Genomic DNA, 13687 nt, shown 5'->3' with positions numbered 1-13687 from the left:
CAGCAGCAGCCACAGCAGCAGCAGCAGCAGCAGCAGCAGCAGCCACAGCAGCAGCCACAGCAGCAGCCACAGCAGCAGCCACAGCAGCCACAGCAGCAGCAGCAGCCACAGCAGCAGCAGCCACAGCACCAGCAGTAGCCACAGCAGCAGCCACAGCAGCAGCAGCAGCAGCAGCCACAGCAGCAGCAGCAGCAGCAGCCACAGCAGCAGCCACAGCAGCAGCAGCCACAGCAGCAGCAGCAGCAGCCACAGCAGCAGCAGCAGCAGCCACAGCAGCAGCCACAGCAGCAGCCACAGCAGCAGCAGCAGCCACAGCAGCAGCAGCAGCCACAGCAGCAGCAGCAGCAGCAGCAGCAGCCACAGCAGCAGCAGCAGCAGCAGCAGCAGCAGCCACAGCAGCAGCAGCAGCCACAGCAGCAGCCGCAGCAGCAGCAGCCGCAGCAGCCGCAGCAGCCGCCACTGGATCAGGGGATTATTAAGTCATTCAAGTGTAACTACACAAAAAAAAAATTTATGCATCAATGGACTAACTCCAACCTGGCAGTACAAAGTATCTGGAATAAATTTAGCATTGTAGATGCCATCAGCTATGCTGTAAGTGCATGGAATGAAGTGCCTCAATCAAGCTGGGGAAAGTTGTGGCCTTCTAAAGTTAATTCTTTCACTGTTTCTCTTGCTTGAGAGTTAGATTCAGGAAATTGTTCAGCTGGCAAGGAGATTACCAGGCGATGGTTTTGAAAATATGAATGAACTCTTAGAAGATGAAGACAGGAGTCCAGAAGAAATGTTGGCAGAGCTTGATGCACAGATACAAGGGAGTCAGATAACAGAAGAACAACCTAAAGAAAAACAGTTAACATTACAGCAATTATGTGAGTAGTTTCATATTTCTGGTAAAGTTGCAGACTTTTCACTGAAGAGGACCCTGACAAATCTAGAAGCAGTGCTTTGAAATGGGGTCTAGACCAGCTGATGATGCCTTACCGTCAGCTGTATAATGTACTGCAGGGTAAAAAGAGCCCAAAGATCCATTACAGAATTTATGCACACTCCAATACAACCATCGACTTTAGTACCAGAATCTCTACCATCCACTTCTGCCAACAACCATACACCTCAGCCCAGGAGGACCAAACCATGCATCTCCACTCTCTTCACAATCATCCACAAACACCAGCACCCACAATTTCTGTTGCATTTGCAGTCTTAAGCAGTAAAAACATAATATATCATGACAATAAACTATAATTACATATTCACTCTTATTTTTGTAAGATCTGTTGGTCTAAACAAAAAAGTTGTTTGGCTTTTCGGGGGCTCCCAGGAACATAACCTTATTTTTCCCGTAAGTTCTTCAGACAGTTTTACCTAACAGCGTTTTCAGGAATGTAACTACCATGTAATATAACAGTCTACTGTATTAATCTTATAACTAATGTTAGCAAATAAAACCATAAAATGAAACCTTAGCCTATCCCAAAAGATGAAAGACGATGTTGAACTTACATGTCGAAAGTCAACAGCATCCTGCTTGTCTGTCACAATTTCCTTGAGGTTGACAATGTTTTTGTGGTGAAGCTGCTTCAAGATTTTAATTTCCCGCACTGCTGTGATTGGAAAACCTTCTTTCTCATTTTCTAAGCGAACTTTCTTTAAAGCAACCATTTCATCATCTGTAATAATAATAATAAAATTATTGAGTAAAAATGTAATTCTTTTAAGTCATATGCACATCTTCATATTTCCATGTGCACAAACTATGGTACTTCTTCTGATGTTTAAATGGTGTCCAACAGAAAAAAACTCGACAACCATGCATGCACACTATATTCCCCATGTAAAGGTAACACAAGCCCTGCTGGAAGGAAACCTGTAAGCTACTGAACCCATAGTGGAATGTTTGAAGATACCCTCATTGCCTTACTGATATCTCTCAGCTCCAGAGGAGTCATTAATCTGAGAACCCATCCTGTGTGATGGAGTATGACAGGTATGCCATCCCACAAACATTATAAACAATATGGCACACTAATCTTTGGGAACCTAATCTTCAGAATTCAGGAGAAGAGTAAACTCTTAACATCTATCTCAATTTTTGGGTCGTGGTGAATAAATTAATATGCTGTACAATACAAGAAAAGAAAATGGCACATTACAAAAAGATAAGAATATTTTGTGAACTTCCAAAATTCCAGCAGGTAATAATTTAACTCTTAACCTGGGTCCGATATACTTGTACACATATGCTATCTATGTCTGACGTACGTACTAGTACGCACATTTTTTTCGTACCCACAAATCTGCCACCTGCCAATATTTTTGATCTCAGCACAACTCTTTGGGTCTTCCATTTATTCAGACATCTGAAAAAATCTAAGGCCAGCAAGGTACACAGTGTATCATGGTTAACTACTCTGGTGATGACTATGTTGAGCATACCAGTATGTCTAACTAACAAAAGTAAACAAGCTGTTGTTCCTCTACCAGCAAACAAGGTATAGGGGGAAGTTAGGGTGAGATACAAGCAACTATTGAGAGAGAGGTGTGCTGACAAGAGTATAGGTAGTGAGGGGGGGGAGGGGGGCTGAAGAGGGGTGAGAGACTTTAAAAAAGGTAGTGTTAGAATGAGGGGCAGAAGTTTATGGGTGTAGGAGGATGGGTGTGGGAGGAAAGACGAGCGTTTCGTGGGATGAGGTAAAGGGTGTGATAAGGGAGAAAAGGTTAGCTTATGAGAGGTTTTTACAAAGCAGAAGTGATACCTGGAGTATACCTGGAGAGGGTATCGAGGGTCAATGCCCCCACAGCCCGGTCTGTGACCATGCCTTGCGGTGGATCAGGGCCTGATCAACCAGGCTGTTATTGTTAACCATGTACAAACCAACGTATAAACCATAGCCTAGCTGGTCAGGTACTGACTTTATGTACCAGTCCAGTGCCTTCTTGAAAACAGCTAGGGGTTTACTGATAATCCCATGTTGTCTCCTAGCACACTTTTGGTGCCCCTGCTTTTCATTGGGGGATGTTACACTGCCTGCCGAGTTTTTTGTTTTCGTAGGAGTGATTTTTGTGTGCAAATTTGGAACTAATCCCACTAGGATTTTCCAAGTGTATATTATCAAGTACCTTTCTTGCCTGCATTCCACGGAATATAAATCAAGGAACTTCAACCATTCCCAATAATTTAAGTGTTGTATCATACTTATGTGTGCCGTGAAGGCTCTCTGTACATTCTCCAAGTCAGCAATTTCACCGGCCTTGAAAGGGGCCATTAGTGTGCAACAATATTCCACCCCAGAGAGAACAAGCGATTTGAAGAGAATCATCATGGGATTAGCATCCCTAGTTTTGAAGGTTCTCATTATCCATCCTATCATTTTTCTAGCAGATGTGGTAGATACATTGTTGTGATATTTGAAACTGAGATCCTCTGACATTATCACTCCCAGGTCCTTCACATTAGTTTTCCGCTCTATTGTGCAGTTGGAATCTGTTTCATACTCTGATGTAAGAAAGACGGAGTATATGAAAAGTAAATGAGAAGTGAAGAAAGTGGTGAGGGAGTGCAAAAGGATAGCAAATAATACGACTGAGGTGCTGTCAACAAATTCTGCTGAGCATAAGAAAAATTTTTGGAGCAAAATAGGTTAAGAAAGCCTAGGGAACAAATGGACTTAGCAGTTAAAAACAGACTTGGGAAGTCAGTAGATGGGGAGTTGGAGGTATTGGAAAGATGGCAAGAATATTTTGAGGAACTGTTAAATGTTGAGGTAGGCAGTGATTTCTTGCCTTGGCCCGGGATACCTTCCATGAATTTCGAGTCTTGCTACTCTAGAAGCCTAGCCATGGGCCAGGGAGGTATAAAATCTTTTAGGAGTGAAGAAGAGCCGGATATATGGGAAAGGTTTATAAGGCAGTGAATAGAATGAAAGTTGGTAAAGCAGCTGGAACTGATGGGATCATGACAGAAATGTTAAAAGCAGGTGGGGATATAGTTTCGGAGCGGCTGGTACTTCTGTTCAATAAATGTATGAAAGAGAGAAAGGAACCTAGAGACTGGCAGAGAGCATGCATAGTTCCGTTATATGAAGGGAAGGTAGACAAGTGTAAAAATTATAGGGAAATAAGCCTACTGAGTATACTAGTAAAGTGTATCGTAGGTTTATGATTGAAAAAATTAGAGGTAAGACAGAGAGCAGGATCGCAGATGAACAATGAGACTAGACCAAGTGTTTACATTGAAGCACATAAGTGAACAATATTTAGATTAAGGTAAGGAAGGTTTCATTGCTTTTGTGAATTTAGAAAAGGCTTACAACAGGGTGGATAGAGGAGCAAAGTGGCAGATGTTGCAAGTGTACGGAATAGAAGGTGAGTTACTAAGTGCTGTAAAGTTTTTATGAGGATAGTGAGGCTCAGGTTAGGGTGTATAGGAAAGAGGGTGATTACTTTCAGGTAAAAGTTGATCTTAGACAGGGATACATAATGTCACCGTGGTTGTTTAATAGGTCTCCCTCAACATTCGCGAGGGTTAGGGGATCAAGAGCCTCGCGAATGTTGAAAAACCATGAATGTTTGGTGCCCCAATATATTGTAGGTTCAACAAGTTAAGGAAACAGTATTGTAATATATTACAATACTGCTTCCTTAACTTGTTGAACCATGAATAATCATAAAATACATGAAAACATCGTAAATTGTGCTAAATATAGACATGTTATGCTTTAACAACGTATGTTATTTATAACATGTATGTTAATAAAATGTATGTTATTAAATACCACAGACTTCACCACTGCGAGTCCCTACTACCCTCCCTCCGACCCCCGCAACTGGCAGCCAGCCCTCTCACCACTCAGTGTGGTGAGTGTTTTGTTTGTTCATTATTTGCTATTAAACTACAGAATAAATAATGTAAACCCATTCATGATTGCATATTGGAATGGCTATTAGGAAAGGTATTAGACGGTGACATTATGTGTTTACTCTTGAACACAGCAAAGAATCGAACATTTCTGCTATTGCTAATAATAACAATAGTAATAATAATAATAATAATAATAATAATAATAATAATAATAATAATAATAAATACGATATAATTGAAGAAGGAAATTGTACAAAAATACAAGGGAGTGGTTGACACATCGTCAGTGTGACTTTGTTTATGCTGGAGTGAACATTAGTCTCCCTGCTCTTCCAAACATTTCACAATAATTCAGCGGTTGAGGCAGTGGTATTTAATAACACATATGTTATAAATAATAATAGTACATGTTATTATTAATAACATGTATTATTATTAACATGTATGTATTTAATAACATATATGTTATAAATAATAATAGTACGTATTATTAATAGCATGTGTTATGTTTTTTCTTATGTTTTTATAGTTGTATTTGCAATTTCTTGGTCTCATTTGATAGAATGGAAGACATATTACAGAAATAGAGATGATTTTGATTGGTTTTAGCACTGGAAATGGCTTGAAACTGAGCTCAAAGTAGCGGAAATATTAAATTTTTGCCGATGTTCAAGAGTAAACAAACGACCTCACATGTCTAATACACACCAGCTGGTGGGTCTCATATACATTCACAAATGTGGTTATGATATTTATACAATTATTACAATATTGCATGACAGTAAATCTTCTATTTTTTGGTTTGAATAAAAATCATGATTTTTTTTTTATCACGCTGGCCGATTCCCACCAAGGCAGGGTGGCCCGAAAAAGAAAAACTTTCACCATCATTCACTCCATCACTGTCTTGCCAGAAGGGTGCTTTACACTACAGTTTTTAAACTGCAACATTAACACCCCTCCTTCAGAGTGCAGGCACTGTACTTCCCATCTCCAGGACTCAAGTCCGGCCTGCCAGTTTCCCTGAACCCCTTCATAAATGTTACTTTGCTCACACTCCAACAGCACGTCAAGTATTAAAAACCATTTATCTCCATTCACTCCTATCAAACACGCTCACGCATGCCTGCTGGAAGTCCAAGCCCCTCGCACACAAAACCTCCTTTACCTCGTCCCTCCAACCTTTCCTAGGCTGACCCCTACCCCGCCTTCCTTCCACTACAGACTGATACACTCTTGAAGTCACTCTGTTTCGCTCCATTCTCTCTACATGTCCGAACCACCACAACAACCCTCCCTCCTCCCTCTGGACAACAGTTTTGGTAATCCCACACCTCCTCCTAACTTCCAAACTACGAATTCTCTGCATTATATTCACACCACACATTGCCCTCAGACATGACATCTCCACTGCCTCCAGCCTTCTCCTCGCTGCAACATTCATCGCCCATGCTTCACACCCATATAAGTGTGTTGGTAAAACTATACTCTCATACATTCCCCTCTATGCCTCCAAGGACAAAGTTCTTTGTCTCCACAGACTCTTAAGTGCACCACTCACCCTTTTCCCCTCATCAATTCTATGATTCACCTCATCTTTCATAGACCCATCCGCTGACACGTCCACTCCCAAATATCTGAATACATTCACCTCCTCCATACTCTCTCCCTCCAATCTGATATCCAATCTTTCATCACCTAATCTTTTTGTTATCCTCATAACCTTACTCTTTCCTGTATTCACTTTCAATTATCTTCTTTTGCACACCCTACCAAATTCATCCACCCATCTCTGCAACTTCTCTTCAGAATCTCCCAAGAGCACAGTGTCATCAGCAAAGAGCAACTGCGACAACTCCCACTTTATGTGTGATTGTTTATCTTTTAACTCCACGCCTCTCGCCAAGACCCTCACATTTACTTCTCTTACAACCCCATCTATAAATATATTAAACAACCACGGTGACATCACACATCCTTGTCCAAGGCCTACTTTTACTGGGAAATAATTTCCCTCTTTCCTACATACTCTAACTTGAGCCTCACTATCCTCGTAAAAACTCTTCACTGCTTTCAGTAACCTACCTTCTACACCATACACCTGCAACATCTGCCACATTGCCCCCCTATCCACCCTGTCATACGCCTTTTCCAAATCCATAAATGCCACAAAGACCTCTTTAGCCTTATCTAAATACTGTTCACTTATATGTTTTACTGTAAACACCTGGTCCACACACCCCCTACCTTTCCTAAAGCCTCCTTGTTCATCTGCTATCCTATTCTCCGTCTTACTCTTAATTCTTTCAATAATAACTCTACCATACACTTTACCAGGTATACTCAACAGACTTATCCCACTATAATTTTTGCACTCTCTTTTGTCCCCTTTGCCTTTATACAAAGGAACTATGCATGCTCTCTGCCAATCCCAAGGTACCTTACCCACTTCCATACATTTATTAAATAATTGCACCAACCACTCCAAAACTATATCCCCACCTGCTTTTAACATTTCTATCTTTATCCCATCAATCCCGGCTGCCTTACCCCCTTTCATTTTACCTAATGCCTCACGAACTTCCCCCACACTCACAACTGGCTCTTCTTCACTCCTACAAGATGTTATTCCTCCTTGCCCTATACACGAAATCACAGCTTCCCTATCTTCATCAACATTGTGTGAATAAAAAATCAAAATGGAATTTATTTGTAAAGCCTCAAAATGTAACTAATGAACAGAGGAAATGTTAGTTTAGTGACAGGAATACCTACATTGTTTATTCTGGACCCTATTTTGAAATTGGAATATTTTGAACTTTGTGTTAAATTGGCCAAATTACCAATTTCCGATCACTTTATTTCGTAGTTGAAACAGTTGACTTGGCGATTTCTTGTGCTCAGTCGATAGAATATAAGTAATACTAGTGAAATAGCTAAGAATTTGGTCGACTGGAATAACATAATTGGCCTAAAATGGGAGTCAAAATCGTCAAAATTGCCGATTCGTAAATATCGCTGACACATCTAAATTCGCGAGAGCATAATTTCGTCAATTTTCCATCAAATTTCGTACTTTTTGTTTTATTACCTTCAGAAAAAGTTTCTCTACCATTTCATAAGAAAAAATTAAAATTTTTTTTTTAAATTCTTGGACCCTGGTGCACACTTCGAAATTTGGCCTCTGGCCCCTAAAAGGGTTAAGGGTTAAGGCTGACATTCATACAATATTCATGTTCATTCAATTAATCTAGTAGAGTATGAAAATTTATTTGGTTCTTTCTTGCAGTTACATGCAGAGGAAAAAACCAGTCTCATGTTTCTTGGATCTTAATTACTTTCTGCAACACTCTTGGTTATGGAAGAGATTCTAAAACAGGTGCCACAGCATTCGTATTGGCTAACTTTATTGGTACCTGCATCAGCCTAAAACTGAGTATCAATGGGTATTAGATAATTTTGAAAGTATCAGAGAATTTTGGTTTTATTGATGGGTATCATATAATTTTGAGGTTGTAGGTTGGTAGACAGCAACCGCCTAGGGAGGTACTACAGTCCTGCCAAGTGAGTAAAACGGAAGCGTGTAATTGTTTTACATGATGGTAGGGTTGATGGTGTCTCTTTTCTGTCTCATAATTATGCAAGATTTCAGGTATGTCTTGCTACTTCTGCTTACACTTATGTCACACTACACATACATGTACAAGCATATATATACACACACCCACACCCCTCTGGGTTTTCTTCTATTATCTTACTAGTTCTTGTTCTTGTTTATTTCCTCTTATCTCTATGGGGAAGTGGAACAGAATTCTTCCTCCGTAAGCCATGCATGTTGTAAGAGGCGACTAAAATGCCAGGAGCAAGGGGCTAGTAACCCCTTCTCCTGTATAAATTACTAAATTTAAAAAAGAGAAAACTTTCGTTTTTCTTTTTGGGCCACTTTTTGGCATCATGCTGGTCTAAAATTGAGTATGGGTATCCAGCAAAAATTTTGATATCGTCCCATCAGTAGATTGTAACCCACTTTCCAGGAGGAATTGGAGAGGAAACATTACAATATTAAGAACTAGTAGGAGTTACAAAGCAAAGTACATAATGAAATTTACCTGCCAAATTAAATATTTATGAAACAGAAAGGGGAGACCAGCACTCCTGCCACAGTAAGAAGGAATTCTTAAAATTGTGGTAAATAAAGACTGATGTTAATATCATTGGAATGTAAAAGATAGAAATTTGATTTTAGGAATAAAAAATAAAATTAATTTCACTTACTTTTCTTATCTTTAGCTCTTGCTTTATACACCTGCCCATAAGTTCCCTCTCCAATTTGTGCAATAATATCAAACACTTCAACACAGCGTTCACTCCAGTCCTCAAGAGATGTGCGGTCTTGCCGTTTGGCATTTAAAATTTTGGGTCTCATTGCAGTAGGTCTTTGTTTAGGAGGAGCCAACCTGGAGAGGGGTGGAGTACTCAGGGCATCCTCATCTGGTGAAAGTTCTTCTGTACCTGCAATCACTAGAAGAAAAAATTAAATGCAGCAGACTTTTAGACACAAAGTGCATTTTGTCAATTACTGTATATACAAATGTTACTCAAAAATAATAAGACAAAAATTATTTCTTACTTGGTGGCATAGGAAGATCTGTGATAATACTTTTTCTTGTAGGCTTTGGTTCTGGGGGTGTACTTGGAGACGTAGGAGAATCAATGTCTTCCAGATTAATACCTGGTGGCATTGGTAGTTTTGTGAGACTAGTTGGTACTGAAACTTTCCTGAAGTCAATTTTTCCAGTGTCAGAAGTTTGATGGGTACTAATTATTGGCTGATCTGACTGATAAGAATGATTGGACGTTTCTTCTTGATCAGTTGATACTGATGATGTTGCTGTTAACAGTGATGTGGTTGTGCTGGTTGTGGTTGTTATTGTTGTTGTTGTTAGTGCTGCTGCTGTCATTGCAGAAGGTGTTGTTGTTGTCACTGCTACAGGCACTGCTATCAATGCTGTAGGTGCTGCTGACATTACTGCTGTAGATGGCACTGCAACTGCTGCTGTTGCTGCTGCTGCCGCCACTACTACTGCTGCTGCTGCTGCTGCCACTGTCACATTATTTTCAACTTTGGCTGCTCCATTAGGAATTGCAGATGGTGCAGGGGTAGGACCTGGGGTATCTGGACCTGAGGCAGATCCACCTCCTTCAGGCTCCACATTTTCTTTACCTTTCTCTGTCTTTTCCCCCTCCTTAGTCATCAGAGCCAAGATGCGTTCTCTGTTTTTTCTACTCTTAACAAGCTCTGCAAATAAGCTTGTTGAGCTCATATTGTTGTCATGTGCTAAGCCACCAGATGCAGGAGCACGGCGAGGTGACGGATGACGGGCACGAGTAGGAGATCGTCTGTGGACACGCTCACCTCGTTTACGACTAGGGCTGCGGCTTCCACTCCTGCGCTTTCGTCTATAAATAATAAAATTCGAGAGATTAAAAATAAATAGTAAGCAAATAACAGAGTTGTGCTATTTAGGCTATGTAACTATGAATATTACAATTAACCCTTTCAGGGTCCAAGGCCCAAATCTGGAGTCACGCACCAGTGTCCAAGAATTTTCAAAAAAAAAAATTTGTTATTTTTTCTTATGAAATCGTAGAGAATCTTTTTGTGAAGGTAATAAAACAAAAAGTACGAAATTTGGTGGAAAATTGACGAAATTATGCTCTCGCGAATTTTGATGTGTCAGCGATATTTACAAATTGGCGATTTTGCCGACTTTGACTCCCATTTTAGGCCAATTACATTATTCCAATCAACCAAATTCTTAGCTATTTCACTAGTATTACTTCTATTCTATCGATTGAGCACAAGAAATCGCCAAGTCAACTGTTTCAACTACAAAATAAAGTGATCGGAAATTGTTAATTTGGCCAATTTAACACAAAGTTCAAAATATTCCAATTTCAAAATAGGGTCCAGAATAAACAATGTAGGCATTCCTGGCACTAAACTAACATTTCCTCTGTTCATTAGTCATGTTTTGAGGGTTTACAAATAAATTCCATTTTGATTTTTTATTCACATAATGAATTTTTATTCACACCAAAAAATAGAAGATTTACTGCTATGCAATACTGTAATAATTGTATAAATATCATCACCATATTTGTGAATGTATATTAGACCCACCAGCTGACGTGTATTAGACGTGTGAGGTCGTTTGTTTACTCTTGAATATCGGCAAAAATTTAACATTTCCGCTACTTTGAGCTCAGTTTCAAGCCATTTCCAGTGCTAAAACCAATCAAAATCATCCCTATTTCTGAAATATGTCTTCCATTCTATCAAATGAGACCAAGAAATCGCAAATACAACTATAAAAAACATACGAAAAAACACTGCAAAGTTGCTGTTTTAATCGAAAAATCATGATTTCAGTTTTTTTCTCTCATTATACACAGTGTGCTGCAGGATCTGTTTTATGTGGTGCACACATACCACATAGATGTATTCTCTCATATCTAGGCCCAAATGTACCACTCACAGTTTATCAGAGTGAGCTGAGCTCATGGCGTAGATCTACGGTTTGGACACTCACCATAAAGCCGTAGATCTACGGGACGGACCCTGAAAGGGTTAATAAACTAAGCTTCGGCATACATTTAACAAAGAATTTTAATAGTCTGAACCATGGACATAACTGTTACATTTAAAGTCTATTATAACAAAATTACTAAAAAGACATTTTTAAAAGATATTACACAGAGGAATGATGAAATTTAATTGTGATTGCAGGCAATATACTGTATAACTTCATTTACCCACTTATTTAGAAACAATGCATTTTGCTACAATGTTAAAATTATTCTTCTATCATGATCTTGATGTGATGTGAAACTTCTCATCTGAAATGCTCTTTATAAACATCTTACTACATTCATCAATATACACCACTTAACAGATTGCACAATTCTTCTCTGCCAATTCTTATTTTCAAACCTTTGTGTTTTGAACAGTACTTTAAACTGTGCCACCTGATCCTCTGCACTTTCTGTCATGAGTGAAATACAACCACAAGCTTTCTCCTAGTGTACATTGTAAGCTAAAGTCTATATATTATGGAATAAATACTGTACCAGTATATGCATTAAGTATAACTCTGCTCATGTAGCTGCTAATAGGTAAAATAGTTTAATAACATGTGATGAACTGTCTTTTATAGAAAGCTCTTGTCATTTGATACATAAGAGGGTGCAAGCAGTATTCAACAATATTCTAATCAAAACAGTATATCTTTGGAGGAATCACCTGGGTCATTAAGGGAGGGGCCAGCCATTTTTTAGTGATCAGGAAATTAACCCTTTCAGGGTTTCCGACGTACTAGTACTTCTTACACACTAGGGTTGACGTACTAGTACGTATAAATTCTAGCGAGAGAAAGCTGGTAGGCCTACACATGAAAGAATGGGTCTGTGGGGTCAGTGTGCACAGTATAAAAAAAATCTTGCAGCACACAGTGCGTAACGAGAAAAAAAACACTGACCGTATTTTTGGTTTAAAACAGCGATTTTGCACTGTATTTTTGTATGGTACTTATTGCTGTATTCTACTTTTCCTGGTCTCATTATATAGAATGGAAGACATATTACAGAAATTGAGATGATTTTGACTGGTTTCACAATGAAAAGTACCTTGAAATTGTGCTCAAAGTAGCAGAAATGTTCAATTTTTGCCGAAGTTCTAAAGTAAACAAATCATGCCAAGCGTCCAATACATGTCAACTGGCAAGTCTAATATTCTTTCACAAGTGCGGTGATATTATTTATACCATTTCTACACTAATGCAGTAGTCTACATAACAAAATCTTCTGTTTTTTGTGAGAATAAAAATTCAAAGTGGAAAGCAAAAGAAATGTAAGAGGAGCCTGGGTATGTGACTAATGAACAGAGGAAATGCTATTTTAGTGCCAGGAATTTGTCTTGTTTATTCTGGACCCTATTTGGAAAATGGCATCTTTTGAAATGTGTGAAATTGGCAAAATTGCCAATTTCTGACCACTTTATTGGATAGTTGAAATCGGTAAATGGGTGGTTTCTTGTACTCATTCGATGGAAAAAATGAAGTTTTAGTGAAATAGCTAGGATTTTTGTCGACTAGTACACTGGAATTGGCCAAAAATAGGGCTCAAATTGGGCGAAATCGCCGATGCGTAAACATTGTCGAGACTGCTAACTTCGCAAGAGCATAATTCCGTAAGTTTTCCATCAAATTTCATACTTTTGGTGTCATTATGATCAGGAAAAGATTCTCTTATCTTTTCAAAAGAAAAAATATTTTATTTTTTGGAAAAATTTTCGACCCTGAGAACAAGTTTAGGAGAGGGCCTCACGACCCTGAAAGGGTTAAGATTAAAAATTATGGAAAAAAAATGTTTTCTTACTGAAAAATAGTGCAAAATTCTGGCAACATTTTGATGTAATCGGCTTCTTTCTATCATATTTCTAAGTATGTTTTTCATTAAATGTATTATTTTTTGTTCTTGTTGTCATCAAAAATACATGTTAGCAATTAGTGGGTTTTTTTTTTCCTCCAAAAATTACAATTTTTATGACTGTTTCATTCTAAATACATCACAACTTCTGTGCTGGCTAAAGTGTAGAACATGGTGTCTCCCTTAGTAGCCTGCAGGCTGTCAACAAGGAAGGAGGAGTGCAACACGCTGAGATTTGGCATGGCTATAACCCTAGTTTCTCACCAAACAAAAAAAATAATAACTCAGAAATAAGTTGACACTGTTTTCCTTTTTCTGCAATAAGTACAGTGGACC

General features: G+C 38.9%; 1 protein-coding gene across 2 annotated transcripts in view; it reads right to left on the bottom strand.

Moving 5' to 3' along the window:
- Positions 1-13687, bottom strand: part of Cdk12 (Cyclin-dependent kinase 12) — a 109822-nt gene that overhangs the window by 42402 nt on the left and 53733 nt on the right. For both annotated transcript variants that reach the window (XM_053779747.2, XM_053779748.2), the window contains exons 3-5: positions 9495-10324; positions 9140-9385; positions 1507-1673 (exon numbers count right to left, since the gene is read on the bottom strand). In XM_053779747.2, the coding sequence (XP_053635722.1) occupies positions 1507-1673; positions 9140-9385; positions 9495-10324 (1243 nt within the window). The remainder of the gene's footprint in view (positions 1-1506; positions 1674-9139; positions 9386-9494; positions 10325-13687) is intronic.

The sequence above is a fragment of the Cherax quadricarinatus genome, chromosome 24 (assembly GCF_038502225.1).
Source record: "Cherax quadricarinatus isolate ZL_2023a chromosome 24, ASM3850222v1, whole genome shotgun sequence".
Classification (NCBI taxonomy): domain Eukaryota; kingdom Metazoa; phylum Arthropoda; class Malacostraca; order Decapoda; family Parastacidae; genus Cherax; species Cherax quadricarinatus.
This window is presented reverse-complemented; position numbering and strand designations above follow the sequence as displayed.